An 18,331-nucleotide genomic window follows, 5' to 3' on the forward strand; every position below is an offset into this window, starting at 1 on the left:
AATCAGTTAAATGCCTAACGGGTGATAGTGCAGGAAGGAGGCACTGCGCAGAGCCAAAAATTAAAGGTCAAAACTTGTGTTGTCTTGTTAGCAGTAAAACTAGGAAAAATTCTTTTGTGTTTTTAGGCAAGTTGCTTAACCAGTCCATATCTGCTGGCACAATACTTGCAAATCTTCGCTGACATTTGCTGACTGTTTTGGGATCTTTAGGTAAAGCCTCATAGATATAAAAGCAAAGTACTGATTGTCCTTATTGCAATTTCCAGTTAAAACCGAGAAACAGAGAAAAGAGCTGTTCAGCTTAGAAAAATATGAATTCAGAAGTCTTAAAGTCTAATCCTCTGGCTGGTGCTGTGCTAATGCAATGCCAGTGCAGGAAAGGGCAGGGATGCTAATGGGGCTGCATTATTGGTACAGTCTCTGTAGAGCAGGAAACTCCAGGCTGCTCCAAGGTGCTGCTTGGTAAGGTACTTCACGAGGTAAGGCATGGAGATGTGACCTCATTGCTGTTCCACAAAACAGTGCAGATGAGATGGAAACCCTATGCTTTTACGTGGAGGGCTGATTTAGCACAAGTGATGATGGTGGTATAAATGAGCTTATACTTGCTTAGCACCTTACGTTGGGGCTGCTGAGTTTTTTATTTGGTGCTCAGGAGCTTGGGAGGTGAGTGTATGGTCCTGACAGCCTGCACCCTGTGTGGAGAGGAGCCAGACTTCAGTTTTGAGCCCCTCACTACAAGAAAGATGTTGAGGTGCTGGAGTGTGTCCAAAGAAGGGCAACAAAGCTAGTGAAAGGTCTGGAGCACAAGTCTTATGAGGAGCAGGTGAGGGAACTGGGATTGTTTAGCGTGGAGAAAATGAGGCCGAGGGGAGACCTTATTGCTCTCTACCTGAAAAGAGATTGTAGTGAGGTGGGTGTTGGTCTCTTCTCCCAAGTACCAAGTGATAAGGCGAGAGGAAATGACCTCAAGTTGCACCAGGGGAGGTTTAGATTGGATATTAGGAAAAATTTCTTCACTGAAAGGGTTGTCAAGCATTGGAAGAGGCTGCCCAGGGAAGCAGCTGAGTCATCATCCTGGAGGTATTTAAAAGACACGTCAATGTGGTGCTTAGTGACATGGTTTAGTGGTGGACTTGGCAGTGTTAGGTTTAAGGTTGGACTTGATGATCTTAAAGGTGTTTTTCAACCTAAATGATTCTATGACTCTGTGAAAGTGGAGGTCTTGTCCATTCCCCTTCCTGCTCCCAGCCGTGTGGCTCTGCTCTAGCTGTCCAGCCTGCTCTTGGATGTGTCAGATCCTTCCCTGAGCAGCAAGCTAAGGCTTGCCAACAAAGCAGAAAATAATCCTTTCCTTTTCTCTCTGTTGGTTTTGTACTAGACTGATGAGCTGAAATGGCTCATGGAGATATCCAAGAAGCATCAGGTGGGAAAGGGCAATGGGAGGGGAGGAAGACAACAGTAGTAGCCTTCAGTGACAATGAGCCGTTAAATCTGCTCATCTTCTCTCATGAAACTGATACATGAATGTTACGAATATTATCTCATGGATATATATATATATTTATGTCTGAAACTCTTATAACTAGGCTGCCTGCCAAGCACTGTAATCTGGTATAAACCAAAAGGAAAAGGCTGTCGTCTTGCTGTGCCATGCCCTCCCTTGGGCCAGCGGAGGCTTTAAACCCCATTACGGAACTTAGGTCTGATTTCTTCTGATTTTCTGGTTTCTGCAGAACTGATTTGGCTGAAAGCTAATCTGGCAAAAAAATTAATTTCCACAGCATCTCATTGCACAGACCTACAACTGTGCGTGCTGGCACACAGAAGGGAATGGATAGGAACAAACAGCTGGGGCAGGGAGGGAGCAGGAGTCCTCCTCTGCGGGGCAAAGCCGGTTTACGCTGCTTACAACATTAGCTGGATGATGATCTCCTTAGAGTGAAATATGGTTTAGATTTCTGTAAAAGAACCAAGCAGGCAGCCTCTCTTCAACGCACAATAGTGTAGTAAAAACAAGACCTCATTATCAGTCAGTCTTAAAAGTTGTTCTATTTTACTCTAAGTAAGTTTAAAGTAGGCAATAAGGGTGATGACCGGGTTCTTAGAAGTTTTTTTGCACCCAACAAGAAGAGCTGTATGTGATTCTGCAGCTGCTCTGGGGTTTAGAAGCCTTCAGCTCTCAAAGGTTCAGGGGCATTTTTTTTTTTTCCAGGAAAGTATTTTTCTGGTCATAATTCCTGATGATCCCATGCAGGAGCAAATGATGTAGAGATCTGATACGTAAAAATAACTTCAAATTCTCTTTCACCCTATTGCAACTCAGGCTGTAGTTTCTTAAGAAGTGTTTTATGGTAATTCCAGTTCAACACTCTTGGTCCTCTTGGATAGCTTTTCTTGCCACACTGTTAGCTGCATTGGAGGAACTTACTTTTGAGAAAAAGGACTGTGTCCTTCTTGCTCCCTGCCCCAACAAGAGAAATATCATGGCCAGCTCTCTGGTAAAGCAAAAGGTTTCTTTTCAGAAAGTTGTGCAGACTGAAGTCCCACAGATAGTTACAGGTAAAAGCTCCATGTGTAGGTGTTAATTGTTACCAGCTGGCTTCAAAGACTTTCAGACTGTTTCAGCATAAACAAACATGTAGTGCACCTAACTTTCAAAGAGCTCTATCAGGCAGTAAACACACTGGTGATTCCTCTGCAACCTCTCCTCCCTCCCCCTTGTTGATGTGTGATAATTAAATACAATCTCAGTTTCTATAAGATACTTAGCATGCACATTTAAAGCAATTTTTTTTTTTCTTTCTGAAATAACTCATAGGTCCTTATAGTGTAACCACAGACACTTTGAAACCTGCTGCTTATACTTGAAGTATGGACTTGGGGCCAAACTTGTTTTAATTTTTTTCCAGATGTATCAGTTGGTCTAACACAAGACACTATCTCTGTCAACAAGCTCCATCTAACTCCAGTTGCAGTGCATATCACCTGCACTTTTCAGAACTTGAGGGAAAAAAAAAAATCATACCACGTTTTTTTCCTGCATGTGTCAGACCTTGCTCATAAACAGAGAGAAGGGGACAGAGAAACAGAGAGAGAAGTCTTTATGTTCACAGTCAGCTGTTAACCTAAAAACCCCTGCACTCTGTAGCCAAAGCCCTGTAAGCACAGGGACTTGGGCTTCCCACCAGCACATCAGCAGCTGAGACGGGAGTGCCTTTAACTCCTCCTGCCTCCCCCTCCCGCTGACTCAGCTCTGGGGCTGCTGCATGGGACTGCTCCCCCTCACCATTTCTCAAGAGCAAAGGCAGGCATGAGGAGCTATTGCCTCCCTGCCCCAGGTACCCCTGCTGCTCCCTCCTTAACAAACTGAGCTTAAGGAATTGCTAGGATTTATACCAAGTCTTCCCTTTTCCCCCTCCTTGATTGTTTTTAATGTGAATCATTTCCATAGCCCAGCTGACCTGCTGGTCCCTCCAGCAGTTGGAAGAAATAATTGATTTGGCGCGATGAATGCTTTACAGTGGCACTGACCCATGAGAAACTGTTGGGCCCCGCTGCGCTGCTGGGAGCCAGCGGTGAGCCGGCTTGCGGCTGAGCTGGCCAGGACCCAGCAGAGGGTCTGGGATGGCCACATGGGCTGACACCAGGGAACCTTCCAGATGCCCCTGCACATCCAGTGCTGCCCTACCCACCCTGGGGGTGTTTCTGGCCTGCAAGCTGTCCTACCCTACCCACGGTGTTTCCTGAAGAAACAGAATATTCCTGTTCCTTTGCATTGCTGCTTTGCTCTGGTTCAGAGCATACGTGATGCACATTGGTGCACTTGCCCATGCAGGCACACATACATACCCAGGGAAAGCAGTTTTATATATGGTTTAATGATTATTTCCCTGTGATTTGCTCTGAAATGCTGTGGGCTGGTGGCAGATACGTCCGGATTTGAAAAGGGGAGGAGGAAGTGTTTACCACTGCAGCAGTCCCACACAGCCTGTGCCTGCTCCTAAGGAAGCAGCATAAACTTTCTGCTTGCTGGAGTTTATGTGGCTCTGTCCCCATCTCATCCCAAAATTTCACTATTCACTTTAACCTCCAGCTTAGGTGGCTTTGGCCCACTTCCACTGCGACTCCTCTGGTACGATCATTTGGTTATGTTGTAGAGCACAGGGTGTTGGCTGCCTTTTTGAATGCTAATCTGGGTTGGTGGGGCATTTATTTTTACTGCAGCAATAGTTCCCTTTAGAGGCGTTTTTATATTACCTTTTCTTTGCTTCATGATCTTCAGTTGTACACATAGAATCATAGAATGGTTAGAGTTGGAAGGGACCTTCAAAAGTCATCTAGTCCAACCCCCCTGAGAGAAGGATGTCATGCAGGGCAGTGTCAAAAGCTTTGCACAAGTCCAGGTAGATGATATCCGTTGCTTGTCCCTTGTCCACCGATGCCGTCACCTCATCACCAGTTCCCTCAGGACCCGCGGATGGATCTCATCAGGTCCCATGGACTTGTGCACCTTCAAGTTCCTCAGATGTTCCCGAACCTGCTCTTCGAGTACAGTGGGCGGTTCTTCATCCTCGCAGTCCCTACTCGGTCTGTAGATTGATCTGTTCAGATTGTAGTGGTGTCTCCTGTATTAGCGCTATGTGGTACATGATCTGGTGGTAGGTAAGGTGCAGGGGGCACTACTCAGTACCCTGTGGTACGGAAAAGTGTACTCTGCAGAGTAGCGGGTGTTTGGGGAGTGCAGCAGAGCCCGACATCCCATCATGCAGGCTGCGTGGCTTTGCCATAGCACGTGTTGAAGGGTATGGGCTGATGTGTTTCTGTGTGCGTTGCTGTACAGTGCAGAATAGATACGGTGCTTGGGGGGCCTGCAAGGTGCTGTGTGGTGTGGCGAGGTGGGTGTGAGGCCTTGTGACACTGTCTCGGTAGGTCAGGGGCGGGCAGCACATTGCTGCGCTTGTGTGTGTGTTGAACTGCTTGGCAGAGCAAGGGCCGTGCTGCGGCCCTGGTCGCTGCACCGCGGTGCAGGTTGCCATGCGTTACTTCTCTCCAGCTGCATTTCGTGTGACAAAGGGCCTGCTCCGCGTGTGCGTGCTGTGTGCTGTGTCAGGAGCTGGGCAGTGGTGCAGGTGTCTGGCCGCGCTGGCAGGGGGCTCGTAGGCCCGTTCGGGCCCGCCAGCCGTGCCCTCGCAAGGCCCTGCGCCGCAGGGTGATGCCGCCGGACCGGGCTGTGGAGAGTCAGCACCTCAGGCCGGTCACTCCCCCGTGACAGAGCGCTGCCGCGTGGGTGCAGCTGCGCGGAGGGTGCGGTGGGTACCTGTCCCCGGGTTACACAGGGAGGGTGCAGCGCTGCCACTCGCCGTGCACGGCGTGGACTGTGTGGGGCAGGGCGCCCCACGGGGCCCGCGGCGGGCCGACCCACGGGGCGCCGCGGCCCCTTTAAGCCCGGCGCAGCGCGGCCTGCCCTGCTCTACTCTGCCCGGCCCGGTTCTGCCCCAGGCGAGCGGCGCCGCTGCCCCCGGCCTCCCCCCGGTGCCGTACGGGGCCGCCCGGCGCGGCCCGGCCCGCGCCTCCCCGGAGAGCCGGGCGGGGAGGGGCGGGCTCAGCGGCCCGCCGCGGCGGAAGGAGGCCGCCGACCGCGGCCTCGTTCCCGGCGCTGCCCGCGCGCGGTGAGGCGCAGCCCCCGGGGCTCCGCGCGCACCTGCCGGCCCGCCCCCGCCGCGCCGCGGGGCCGGGGACAGGCACCTGCCGGCGCCGCCGGGCCTCCCGCACCTGCGCCGCCTCCCCGGGCCAGGCCCGGCTGCGCGGCGGCGGCGGGCGCCGTTTCTCGGCGGGCAGGGCATGGCGGTTCCGCTGAGATGAAAGTGACCGTGTGCTTCGGGCGGACGGGGATCGTGGTGCCCTGCAAGGACGGGCAGCTGCGCGTGCGGGACCTGACCCAGCAGGCCCTGCAGCGCTACCGCAAGGCCCAGGAGAAGGTGAGGGCGCCGTGTGGGGGGGTTGGGGGGGGGGGTGAGGGGCGGCGGGAGTCGGGGCAGGGGGAAGGCCCGGGGCCGACGCGAAGTGGGGCCCGGGGCCCGGGGCCCGGTCAGCGGCCGGCGGCAGGGCCGGGCTGGAGGGGGTGCGGCGGCGCTGGGGGGTGGGCGGCTGGGCGCCGTGGCCGGGGGGCCCGTGGGCATGGTCCGAGTGGCGCCCGTCCCGCGTGGGCCCGTGCTGTGGATCCCCCGGGCAGATACTTTGTGTAACAGCTGATGCCGGCGGGCTGAGAGCGTGTTCTGCTCGGTTAACAAGCTCGGTTAGCATGGCTTGCTTTGCGTGTTTTAAGGTGTCTTCTGTTATTGCCATGTGTGTTGACTAACAAACTTGAAACGGACACAAACGTAACTTATCTTATTTCCATTAAAGCTTGTGTTTTCTGGCATCAGTTGCTCTGTGTGGTGCTATCTGTATGGGTAGATGACTTCCTTTACATGAAAGGAGCTCGAGTTTTTCTTAGGTTGTATCTAATTGAGCATAAAAATACTTTTTTTTTTTTTTTTTTTTCTTTTTCCTCCAAGAGGCAGGTGCTGAAGGCTAATGGGATACTGTTTAATATTGATGAAAGGCCTAGTGTTGCAAATACTGCTTTGTGAGAGAGATTCCAGTTACAAGTCCTGAATTAAAGGCTTGCAGAATTTCCATCCTCCTAAGACATCTGAATAAAAAGTACAGCCAAGGGCTTATGGGATCTGTTTTGTGCCCTGGGCTGATTTCTTCTGTGCCTAATCAGCTGTTTGATATCCTGCAAAACTGGAAGTAAAATTCTTGTTCTTTCTGGTTTATTTTGAGAGAACTTGCTGCTGATATACTAAATCCATCATGAACAGCTGAGACTGCTCTGTAGTAGAGATTATAGTGGTCACCATCTTAGTCTTTCTGAGCAAGTGTCATACTTTTAACCTGGTTTAAGATACATAAAGCTTGGTAAATATTTTGTATGAAAAAACTTTTTCCTTATGAATGTGCGTAATAACTGGACAATGTTTATAGGGTTCTTGGTGCTGTTACAGCCAATACTCAATGAGCTCTTTTGCACTGAAGTATGGTTCAGAGTATTAAAATAACATATGGTCTCTCATCAAGTGTGGGGTTTATCAGAAACAGAATTACTTTCAGCTGAGTTGAACTTAGACATTTAAAATTTGATTTCAGTTTTGATTTGTGCTTGTGATGACACTGGAATTAGTCTAATGACAAGGTGGGCTACAAAGCTTTTGTATAAATACTTCAGATGCCTCTTTTTGGGGGAGGGTGGTTTGTTTTTTTTTGTTTTTTTTTGTTTTTTTTATTAACTCCTTTAGAAAGGAGTAGGAGGATGTCTGCATTTCTAGGCAAGGCCCTGACTGTTCCAGAAGGCTCAATAGGCAATTCATAGGAGAGAAATTCCAACAGGTTCAAGTAAATGCCAGACATTTAAGATGTACTACAGTCCAGATTTTGTACCCAATTTGCTATTTAGGTAATATTTGAAGAAAAATTACTCTTACGCTAAGCGATCATCTCCTATACCCACTCCAGTGTGAGGTCAGAATCATCCAGCCTCCTGTACAAGACAGCCAGAGCCCAGAGTTTACACTTCTGACCTTGTTGTATTTCTTGCCTTTGCAAATAAGACTTTTTTTCCTGGCTACATCCTTATAGAAATCCTGAGCTGCTGTTCTACACTGTAGATGGACAAAGTGGATACAGGCCAGTTTGTTAAAAAATTGCCGACTGCCTTGGGTAATGGCAATTCAGAGCTTATACAAGGACCTGTAAAGAGGCAGGGTGGGGAGAACAACCAAAGGACCTGAAAAATACAGAACGGATTTTCATTCAAGTCGCTAAAGAAGATTTTATGACTTCTACACCCTATCTCCCACTGTTCACTGGAAATTTAAACAGTTCTCTTGCAGTGCTTTGATTAGCTGGTTTTCAGTCTGTGTGATTTGCAGTGGAACTAGCCAAAAAGATAAATAGATTAATTTCCTTTTACCTTGTCAAACAGCACTCAGAGTTACTCCTCTTTCCTGAGGGGAAGTTTGGGTTTGGTAAGATAGATCATACAGAAGTCACAAACAATTAATTTTATTACTTTGTGGAGAGTTTTTGTCCAATCTAACATGGATGGATTGGGTATTTTACTATTTTCCTTCTGTTGGGTCTTTCTAAAATTAACTTCTTTTACAAAAATTTAGAATCTTATAGAGAATGGAATTATCTCGAGATAATCAGCAGCTAAAATCTGCTCTGAGCTGCAGGCATGTAAACAGGTTTATGTTAAAGATAACTGAATATTTGCTTTGCTTTTCAAAATATTTAGAATGTTTGGAATGCTTCCTGTGGCAGAGTGCTGCTGTTTCTGCTGGCATGTTAAGTGTTCTCTATATAACTTTTTTTCAAGTGTTTAAAATCTTACAAAAGAACAAAGTGGAAAATGGTATTGTTAAAGTGCCTAAAGGCTTTGGAGAAGGGAGGAATATTGATAGAAGGAATATCTTTTGTAGTTGCAGAGTGGAAAATGAAAAGGTAGCTAGGATACAAGCTTTGGGAAACTTACTAGTTATGGTACTGTCAAATACCACTAAAATGTGGGTGAGAGGCTTTGTGTTTTGAGGTTGTTGTGGAAGCCTCGTTTTGCTGTTACACTGCAGTCACTTGTCTGGTAAAGGAAAGAATATTACATTAGAATATTATTCACTTGTAGCAGATACTGTAAAATATTTGAATTTCTGTGTATAAAAATAGCAACATTTTAAATTGGTTTAAAGTACATGGGATTTCTTTATACTTGTAATGAGAGGAAAGTCTCGTTTCTGTGAGTGAGACTTGGTAAATAGCTGAGAACTCTGCAGGCAGTTACTTATTGTAGCCTGCTGCGTTTTCTTAGCAAGTTTGATTTGGTTTCTTGGCTGGGCTGTGTTGGCAAGGTTTGGTCATGGAGGTTCAGTTGCTCTGTTAAATAAAACAAAATACTAGGCCATTGTTCCAGCTGAAAAATCAGACTGATTATTTTTTGATGCTACTGAGCTTAGCAGTGAGTTTTAGAGGTACTGTTGCAGTTCTGAATGGGCAGATCTTGTCTGATTCATTGGAGGATACAAATAACCGTCAGGACTTATGAACTATTGTCAGTATTACAGTATCAACTACGAGATTTTTGTGCTTTGGGATTTCACGATGTGAATAGTCTTAGATGTTTTAAGAAAACGTTTTGTTGATCAGTTGCTTTGTGAGAATTGTAAATAAATTTTCAGAGAAGTGACTGTCACGTCAGAAAATAACTTGTGTTTCAGTGAGATGAAGCTTGATGAAACTTTTTTGTGACTCAGGACCTTCTTTTGTTACTGTTTAGTAATGTGTGTGTTAAGGCTTCCTGCTGACAGGTAGATACAGTAGGATTAATGATTCCTTGTTGTCAGCCCAATCCCTTAGTATTTCTTGTAACTTGGTATTTGTGGTGCCTTGGGGAGTCCTTGCATGTTATCTGTTGTGTTTAGGGCTCTTTGCTTGAGTGAGAGCAGATGTACTGCAAAGTACTTGAGTTGCTGTGCCTGTTGTTGCTATGTTTGCTTCTCTGTGGCTATTAAGGCCCTTGGATTCAAGACAAGGTACCTCGTTAATTGTTTTACAGTGAATTGTGAGAGACGTTTTATTTGTGTGGGGGTTTTTTTTGTGTGTTGTTTGTTTTTTGTTTGTTTTTTTTTTTTTTCCCCCTGAGTATGTGGGTGAGAGAGGGAGAAAGAGCAGTTCTGGGTCAGCACTGAAGGGTTCCATATGCTCTTGTGGTGTTGCCTGGGCCTGCGTGGTCCTGGTCAAAGCAATTCCCCAATGCATTCAAGCCAAATGCGTCATTGTGCTCACACTTCTCCCCTTTGAAATGCTGCTCCCACCAAGTAGGAGGTAATGCTTTAATTACCAGCTTTGTAGTGAAGCCCTTGATTCAGCTGGAGATGCTAGTTTGCTAACTCAAAGACCTTTAATGCTGTTGGTACAGAAAGTGATAGAGCGCCCAGGGAATAGAATGGCTATGAGACTAGCAAGTGAAATCCACAATGGCTTTTCTTTAAGCTGCAGTGAAACTTTCCCTAGGAAAGTATACGAAAACGTCTTGCTTCTCTGGAGGAGTCAGAGAGATGAGGAAGTGGTGTTTTATCATCCTTCTATCAATCTACTCAGGCTTGCATGTGTGGTGCTTGCCTAGATGCCTCCTGTGGAGTAACTGCTTTGGCTGTCAGAAGTCTTGTTCATAGAAGCCAGTTGAATGGGTGGGACATGGAAGCCATGTAGCAAAATTAATAAGTACTACAATTTGTCATTTAAATATCAGTTTAAAATTTGTCATTTTAAGTACAGTTAAATTGAGTGGCTCGCTTTCACAGTCTTTGTGGGCCTCCCTTGGTGAATGCTGACACAGACAATCAAATATTAGTTGAACTGTCTTACAGGGACTCAAATCTCCAGCTGTTACGGGCGTTAGTTTGTGTTTCCAAGGATGAGAATGTACAGAAGCCAGCAGTTGATTCTGTGATGGTAATGGTAATTTTAATTGGCAGTCAGACAGAGTAGGAAGCAGTAATGTAGCGACTGAGTTGGTCAAGAATGGTGCATTTTTGATTAGAGCAAAAAGTGTGTTGTTTGGTTTGTATTGGCGATCTTCCCCAAATTAGGTGTATTTAAAGAGCTAATGCTGCAGGTTGGTTGTCTGTATCAGTTCCTGATTCCTACTAATAAAATACTTTTCCCCTTTCTTTCTGCTCTTGCTTGCCCCACAACATGACAATTAGTTTTCTGGAATTATGTATTGCTGTTGTAAATCAGCCAGCAAGCAGAAGGAGTACTAAATGTTCTTGTAGTTTCTCTAAAAACATGAAGGGTAGGGAAAATGGCAAGTTACTTCAACTCCAAGCTCTATGCTTACAAAAAGTGTTTGCAAAAGCTTAACGGATTTATTCAGAAGAGATATGTGGAAAGTTTTGAAAGAAATCCCCTCATAGTTTTTCTGTTTTGGGCAGTTTTTAAGTATTTAGTCCTTTATAAAAGTAGAGTAATACAGTTGTCTTTGTGAGACCCTTTTATCTTGATTTTGAGTTTGTTTGTTCTTTTTCTAACCCAGTTTGTCTTAGTTTAATTTATTTTATGCTCTGTTAGGGATAGAGTTAATGCATAATCTTTGTTTTACCAAAACAAAGCTCTGTTTTTATGAACTTTTTTGCTAGGAAATATTCTAACTATTAATTCCCATATTTATCTTAGTATTGCTCCATCAGCTACAGTATTTTAGTGAGCTTTTACATTGCATTGGAAACTGGTGTGTTTCCATGAACAGCTTAGTTATCACTTCTGCATTCAGCCTTCAGGTTTGTCCACTATGATATCATACTACAAAAGGAGTATATGGCTTGATATGCTGCTTTTCCGTTACTGATGTATGTGTTTCTGGGTAACTGATTGAAAGGAAGACAGGTCACGTAAGTAGGAGGAGTAAAGATAAGGGAAGGAGACAAATGATTAAAAAATTATACATAAAACAAACTCTGACTTAATGACACTGGTAGTGATAATTGCATTGAGACTGAAGATAGTTCTCAAGTGGCAGAATTTTGAGTCTCTTAAACAATTTTCAGGATCACTTTTACAGTGATCCTGAAAAATTGCAAGTTAAAAAGTGCCTACCTTCTTATCACTTTTGCATGAAATGTTTACTGCTGTGCTGCATCGTAGCCACTAGTGTTGATGTAATGAGATTTTGGTAGATTTCCGGTTTCCTCTTTCTAACAGATATTTATAATCCAAATAGAAAAACTGACATTGAATTTAAGTCAGGCTTGTCATACAAAATGTCTTATAGGATGTTTTGTACTTATGTAACCTGAAAAAGACATTTTTTGGATGTCTGTGTTCTTTTTAAGAAGTAAATTGCTGCCAGTGACTTGGACTTCTGGATGAACATTAAGTTACTTGATAATAACATGTTTCAGGGGAGCTCAGGTGAAGGGTAGAGCTGGATAAAATTGGTGGAAATGGCAAAATGAGAATAACTTGTCTTGGAAATACGCTGAAGTCCGACCTACAGTATGTGATGATATTGGGCTTTCATTTTTGTCTCCGAGATGATATTTATTAAGTCCTGAGTACTATTCAATTGTTACCACTTGAGACACACCAAAGATTTTGTAATAACTGAGTGTTAAAACAGTCATAGAAGGAAGCCATTGAAGAGCAGTGCAGAGTTCTCAGTAGTGACTGTTTTCCTGTTGCTCTTTGCCTAGTTGAAGATGAACTCTGAATTGTCTTGTATGAATTAGTGGAGAAGGAATTTAAACCCCAAATGGTATTTTTTTTTTTGTGTAGTTATTTCCAACTTAGGAAGTACCATGTAGTATGATAGTCTTAAAGTTTAAAAAAAAAACCATTCCTTCTGGCATAGGCTGGAACCAGGAGATGCTTTTCCTTGCTGCTTGAATTACAGCTTTAATATTTTTTCCAAGTGTTTGAAAATGGAGGGTTGTGTCCTATTGGTATTTTCTTTAAAACTTAATATTTTTGTTTTTAACAGATAAAGTTATTTGTGAATAATGGTTCGTGTTATGTGATTATATTTTCCTCCTTACTTGTTCAGTATGCTAGGTCGGTTGAACTGCACCATACCGTGCAGAGTCTCGCATCCTGCTACTGAAGCAGCAAATTTCTTCCCCCAGTGAGCAGAACATTCTTTAGGCTTTCCTAATGATGCTAATGTCATAACTGCAGCTTTCCTAGGTGTAAAGCCCTATTGCTTTGTTATTGAAAACTCTCTCCTGCACCCTATTAAGATGTCTGTATTTCATCCTTAATGAATATGATAACACTAAAAGTCTTGAACAATTAGTATAATTGAAAACAGATTCTACTTTGAGTTTTTATATTTAGTTCTTGAGTCTTGCTTATGCACAAAGATGCGCACATTTTGTGTTGGGGAACTGAGTGAAACAGAAATGATGGGCTCGTGTTAATGACTTGTTGGTTCCAATGGACTTCTAAATTCCACTGACCAGAAAGTATCGTAGGTACATTGGTGAACTGAGAAAGCTGCTTCATATGAAAAATTTAGAAAATCAGCATGTTACGAAAACTTTTGGAAAGAAGTCTATGCAGTACTTGCATAATCTCTTCCTTAATAAAAGCATTGTTTGTTCCCCTCGGATTCTATGTTGTTGCAGTAGTTCTATATGTCTTACCATCAGTATTTTGATTCTTACATAGGATTACTTTAATAACTTATTTGTAAAGAAGACTTTGTATTATAAGAAATTACTGATTGCACTGGTTAGGACTTCTTTTGCACTGTTATCCTCATGTTAAAGAGGAAGAATGTAAGACTTCATTCTGTAAATGGTTGTGGTTTTTTTTTTTCTTATGCCTAGTGATTGTGCTATAGACACCTCCATTAAGTGAACTGTTGTAATGTTTTAATGTCATCAAAATCTGTCTTACTCTCCAGTGTAAACCTGTAATTTTTATGCCACCAGAACATCTGTTCAGAATGGATGGCTTTGCTTTGTTGTGGCAGGTGCCGTAGCAGTACTCCAGTGCTTAGATTTGCTATTTGGAATGCTCTTGAATTGGGAGGTTTAGATGAGTTGCTCGTTGGTTTCACAAGGATGCGTTGGCAGCATTTGTTGCCAGAGTGAGACCTCTTACTTTAGTGCTTTTCTTTATTGGATATTACGTGTGTGAAAAATAAAACTACAGAATGCTTGAATTAACTTGTTTCTTACAACTGGTAATAAGGATACCATTTATATGAATGGTAGATAGGGAGGAAGATGAATGATTGCAGTCTAACAAAGACTGATATTTGGAATCACAGAATTCAGTCTGACGGGTAGAGACTAACATCTGGCTCTGGCTTTTTTTTTTTTTTTTTTTTTTTTTTTCTGGCTATGGATTCGACTTCAGTGACGAGGCCCTATTGAGCCAAATGGTTTTGCAGTACAGCTTATCTGATAGAATGTTTTCCAGATTCCTAATGCAATACTAGCTGTTGGTGAATCTTAACATGCACCCTCCCTGTCATTTTCCTTTACAAAAATACAGTAATTTCTTAATCAGTAGAAGAAAATGGAGTGCTTAGACTAAAGGAGAACTTGATACAATCCAAAGAGGCTCTGAGACTTGCATTCCTGGAAAATTGTGTGGCTTTATTTTTGTCTTTGACTAATCTGTTCATCTCTCTTCCCTAAAACCTTAGAAGACCTTCAGATTGTTGTAGAAGATATTATCTCATTCTTGTCAATCCATCAAGAGCTGAGCCGTTTTTTATTGGCAAATCTGAATATCTACGTTTTATAGATTTTTCTGAGAGGAGAAAAATTACTGTAATGATCTCCTGTTTCTTTTAATTTGGATGTCAGTGTGCAGGTCAACTAAGAGTAATTCCAGCTCCAGAGAGGTTAGAATCCAGCATGTCTCTATTTGGACCTTTGAAGGAGAGACAAATAATAAATCCTGATGGGTTAATCCCCTGTATGTGGTGGATTTGTCCCGTGTCTGAACTCTGGAATGGATCTTGAGCACCCACCTGTAGACCATCCTACTGTTGAGGATTATTTATTTTAATTTGAGCATGGATTTATGCCTTCCTATTACCTGTGAAAATGGTGTGCTCTCACGTTTCCTTGAAAGCCACCATTACAAGGTTCTGTCCTTCCAGTAAGTAGATGGGTGATCTTCAGCTGCTACAGAAGGTGACTGGTTGAAAAGATGCAAATACCTGCTCTGCAGCTGTTCTTTTGGCTGGTGTGCCTGTGGGGCAGGCAGACTTAAATTAGACACATCTTTATAAATTTCAGTGATGTCCGTATAAGGGTAGCTCCTTATTTGTATTTCTCATTAAACTAGAAGTTTTGAGGTCATGTAGTCTTTCCTGGCCTTGATTATGTTTTTGTTAGTCTTGCAGTGCTGGATATCTCTTTTATTTCTGAGCACAAGCCAGAAGTGAGACCAGACTGCAAGCTTAAGGCTTAAGACTTTGCTGTTAGTGGAAGCGTTGGCTGTAGACTCTTTTGGATATAGGCCTTTTGTAAGTGATGAGTTTTACAAATAAGGAAGGTAGTATGCGTCCCGGAATGCTACTTAACTAACTTCTTCCTCCATAGCTTGTCAGAATTGCATGTGCTGTGTAACCCTTCAACTGTTGCCTAGAGGTCAGTTGTGGAATTTTTCCTGTGGATCACTGGTTGAGCAGCTGCTGAAATTCTCCTTCTGCCAGCTGTAAACTTTTCTATAAGGCTTTCTTAACTTGTTCAGTAAATTTTGGTGGAGGGTTCTCATCTCAGAATTTTTGTTGGATTTATCCTAGATGTTAAACATCACAAAAGGAAGTTTAACAAAAGCACAATAGTGCAGAAGTAGAGGAAGCAGTAAACAAGGCTACTTATGTCAGTGTGTCTGTAGCTCTTCTAAAAGTAGAAGTTATTAAAGAGTTCTATGAATCTGGTCAACGTGAAGTTGTAGTTTTGCAGCAGGTTAGGCCTTGGAAGGCTTAATCATACCTTTTCTCTTTCACAGGTAGTAAGGCCTGTGCAGTTGTCTAATGAACACTCTTCCTCAGTCTATGCAGGACAAAACCAAGTGGATAACTTCCTCTGATCCTCTAGCCTGTGTCATACTTTGTCATCTGTAGATTGTAGTCAACATGAAAGCTTGTATGGAAACCAGAAGTCATACAGGAAATCTTTTTGCTGAGTAAAGACTCCAGAAGGCTTGCATTTAGAAAAAAAACCTCAGTATTTGTTAAGCTTGAAGGAAAAAAAATAGGCAAATTATTGAATCAATGAAATGTCTATATATTGTGGATGCTATGAAAATGCAGTTTACCTCCAAACCACATTCCTTCCGATCACATGGAGTTAAAAAGTTGTTGGCTATAACAATGATTTTTGTTAAGGTATAACTTTTTTTTTCTGATAAATAAAATAATTAGCTACAGTAAGGGGTTGTCAGCAATCTATGCAATTGTTTTTACAAGCTGATTTATTTCATACTGAGTAAAGACTTCTAAATTTGAGGAAATATCTGATCTGCTCTAGTGTGCCAAAATGCGGCATACTTTGCTTTGACTCATTGACTTGAATTGTATTTTCCTTAGGTTATTCACTCTACTGAAATTTTCTGTAGAAATTGTTTTATTCTTTTCCTCTAGGTTGTCCCCCCTCTCCCTTCCCGTTCTGTAGGATAAGTTACAACAGTACACTCATATCAAGTTTACTTTATTTTTCAGAAGTCTATTTCTAGCAGTTGCCTTGTTTAACGAATACGGCATATGTTTTTTTTAGTTGATGTTGGAAATTTGGCTGTCATCTTCTGCTTCTGGCATCTCAACCTGTTCTTTGCCCAAAGAATAGGAGATTGGAAAGGAGATTACTCTGTTGAACTGAATCTTCCCATGTCTTGTGTGGGGTAGAAGGACTTGCTGAAATTTTTCAAGGACTGAAGGGAGTTAACACGTTCAGCTCCTACAGAATTAGGCTTGTTTGCAAAACCTATCTGCTGCCAATTCACAATTAATTTTTCCCTGCTGGCTGTAATGGATGTATTCTTAACAAATGTTTCAGGAGTTCCTGGCATTATAAGCTACAAAAAGAAAACTCCCTAAAGGGCTGGAAACCGGAAATAGTTGTGTTAGGCAACAAAAAGTAGAAGGTTCATTGACACTTTGACATTGTGCATAGAGAAAGACCTAATATTTGCATAGTAGTAGTCATGACACAGGCTTTTTTTAGACTGCTGTGAAAAAGGAAGATAGTGTGTGGTTTTTTTTTTTTTTTTTTTTAGCAGGGAGTAGATGTTTGTTGTGTAGGAGGAAAAATATAAATCTAACATTAGGATCTATCCTGTCAATGATAAACGATGACTCCTCTATATTAGGCCAGACGATTAGCACTTGAAAATCCAGAGAAATCTTCTGTATTAATGTTTCAGGAACAGTTACTTGGTTAGCTCGCATTTGGCTGCTGAGTGAGGGTGATAATAACTTTACCTGAAAAACCCACATAGAAACCACTCCACTGACTTTACAAATAGCAAAACTAAGAATGAATTTTTGCTCAAAATACTCAACATAACTCAGAAATGCTTGAAAGAACACTCATGGCCTGTGCATTTTAAATATATTAATTCTGAGAGTTTTTTTCCTCCATATAGTTACTGTTGTATTCAGTCTTATTTTTCAAAACTATCAAGAGAACAAAGTAGCTCTAAATGCTTATCCTTTTCACATGCTTCCACTTGATGTAAGATGGATCAGATGGGAGTATGCTAGTGTTGACCCCTTAATGCTTGAGTCTGGGAAAAGGTTGGCTTAGGCCATCTTCCATTTGAATTAGATTTTGTGTGTTGTGGGGGAGTAATTGCAGCAAGTCAGAAACTGAAAGGAGTAGGTGGTTTGCTTTTGTACATGCGATGTGCTTTTTCTTGTTAGACCTTTCATGTAGCATTAAAAATGCAGTGCTGGAGTTGGACTGTCATCCTTCTCGCTCTCCTTGTCCCAGGTCCCTGCTAGCTATACTTGCAATGTCTTTTTTTCTTCTGTGGTTTTTTTTTTTTTTTTTTTTTCCTGCAGCAATGTTCACTACCTTTTAACTCTGAATAGAGGCTGAATACCTACTTTAGTTGTGGTATTTTTTATATATATATAATGAATTTAGCAGTTATGTATGTTGTCATCATATTCTTTCTTGTCTGGAAGAAAAAAATATATGCTCTTTGCTATTGTAATTTTATTAAGTAAGACACTAGGACAACGTTAGGTAGGTCTTTTCTGATAGCTTCAGATGTTTCAAATGTAACATCTGGCAGTATACACACATTGTTTGTCTTCGTGTGACACAACTGTTTTGAATTCAGCAAAAGTGGAGGAGTCTGGCTTATTGTTTGTACTGCAGTTCATTAATGGCTGTAGATATGAAATGAGGATCTCACTAAATGGAAGTCTTGGTCAACCTCTGACTCTTGCCTTAAGGGTTTGAGAATAGACAATATGAAAAAAATACCAGCTTCTTTCCAGATGGCTGAATGCTTGATGTGCCTTTATGTTTAGCTGTCATTCAAACGTGAATGCTGTGGTGATTATAAGTGTCTTCCATTTTTCTGGTTTGAAATGATCCCTTTTATGCATTGTGTGTTTAGAGATTAACTGTTTGGCTTATCAATAGGAATTTCTGAGATAAAAAAAAAACCAGCCCAACTTGATGGTATAGCAAAATCCAGGATGTTAGTGTTCATAAGTGGACTTGACAGTGCAGGTCTTAGCTCAACATGCTATGTT

The 18,331-nt window shown here is 42.6% G+C and overlaps 1 protein-coding gene across 4 annotated transcripts in view; it reads left to right on the plus strand.

Annotated features, from left to right (window-relative positions):
* Positions 1 to 5,671: 5,671 nt before the first annotated feature.
* The window catches only part of PARD3B (par-3 family cell polarity regulator beta), a 422,878-nt gene continuing 410,218 nt past the window's right edge, over positions 5,672 to 18,331 (plus strand). Inside the window, exon 1 of one of the 4 annotated variants that reach the window (XR_015258893.1) lies at positions 5,672 to 5,981. Coding sequence is in view for 3 of the 4 variants with exons in the window: in XM_086750624.1 (XP_086606750.1) it covers positions 5,862 to 5,981 (120 nt within the window). In the remaining variant the exon portion in view is untranslated. The remainder of the gene's footprint in view (positions 5,982 to 18,331) is intronic. The other 3 variants (XM_086750624.1, XM_086750623.1, XM_086750625.1) reach the window with 3 other exon arrangements.

This window comes from Chlamydotis macqueenii, chromosome 6, assembly GCF_036417535.1.
Source record: "Chlamydotis macqueenii isolate bChlMac1 chromosome 6, bChlMac1.mat, whole genome shotgun sequence".
Classification (NCBI taxonomy): Eukaryota; Metazoa; Chordata; class Aves; order Otidiformes; family Otididae; genus Chlamydotis; species Chlamydotis macqueenii.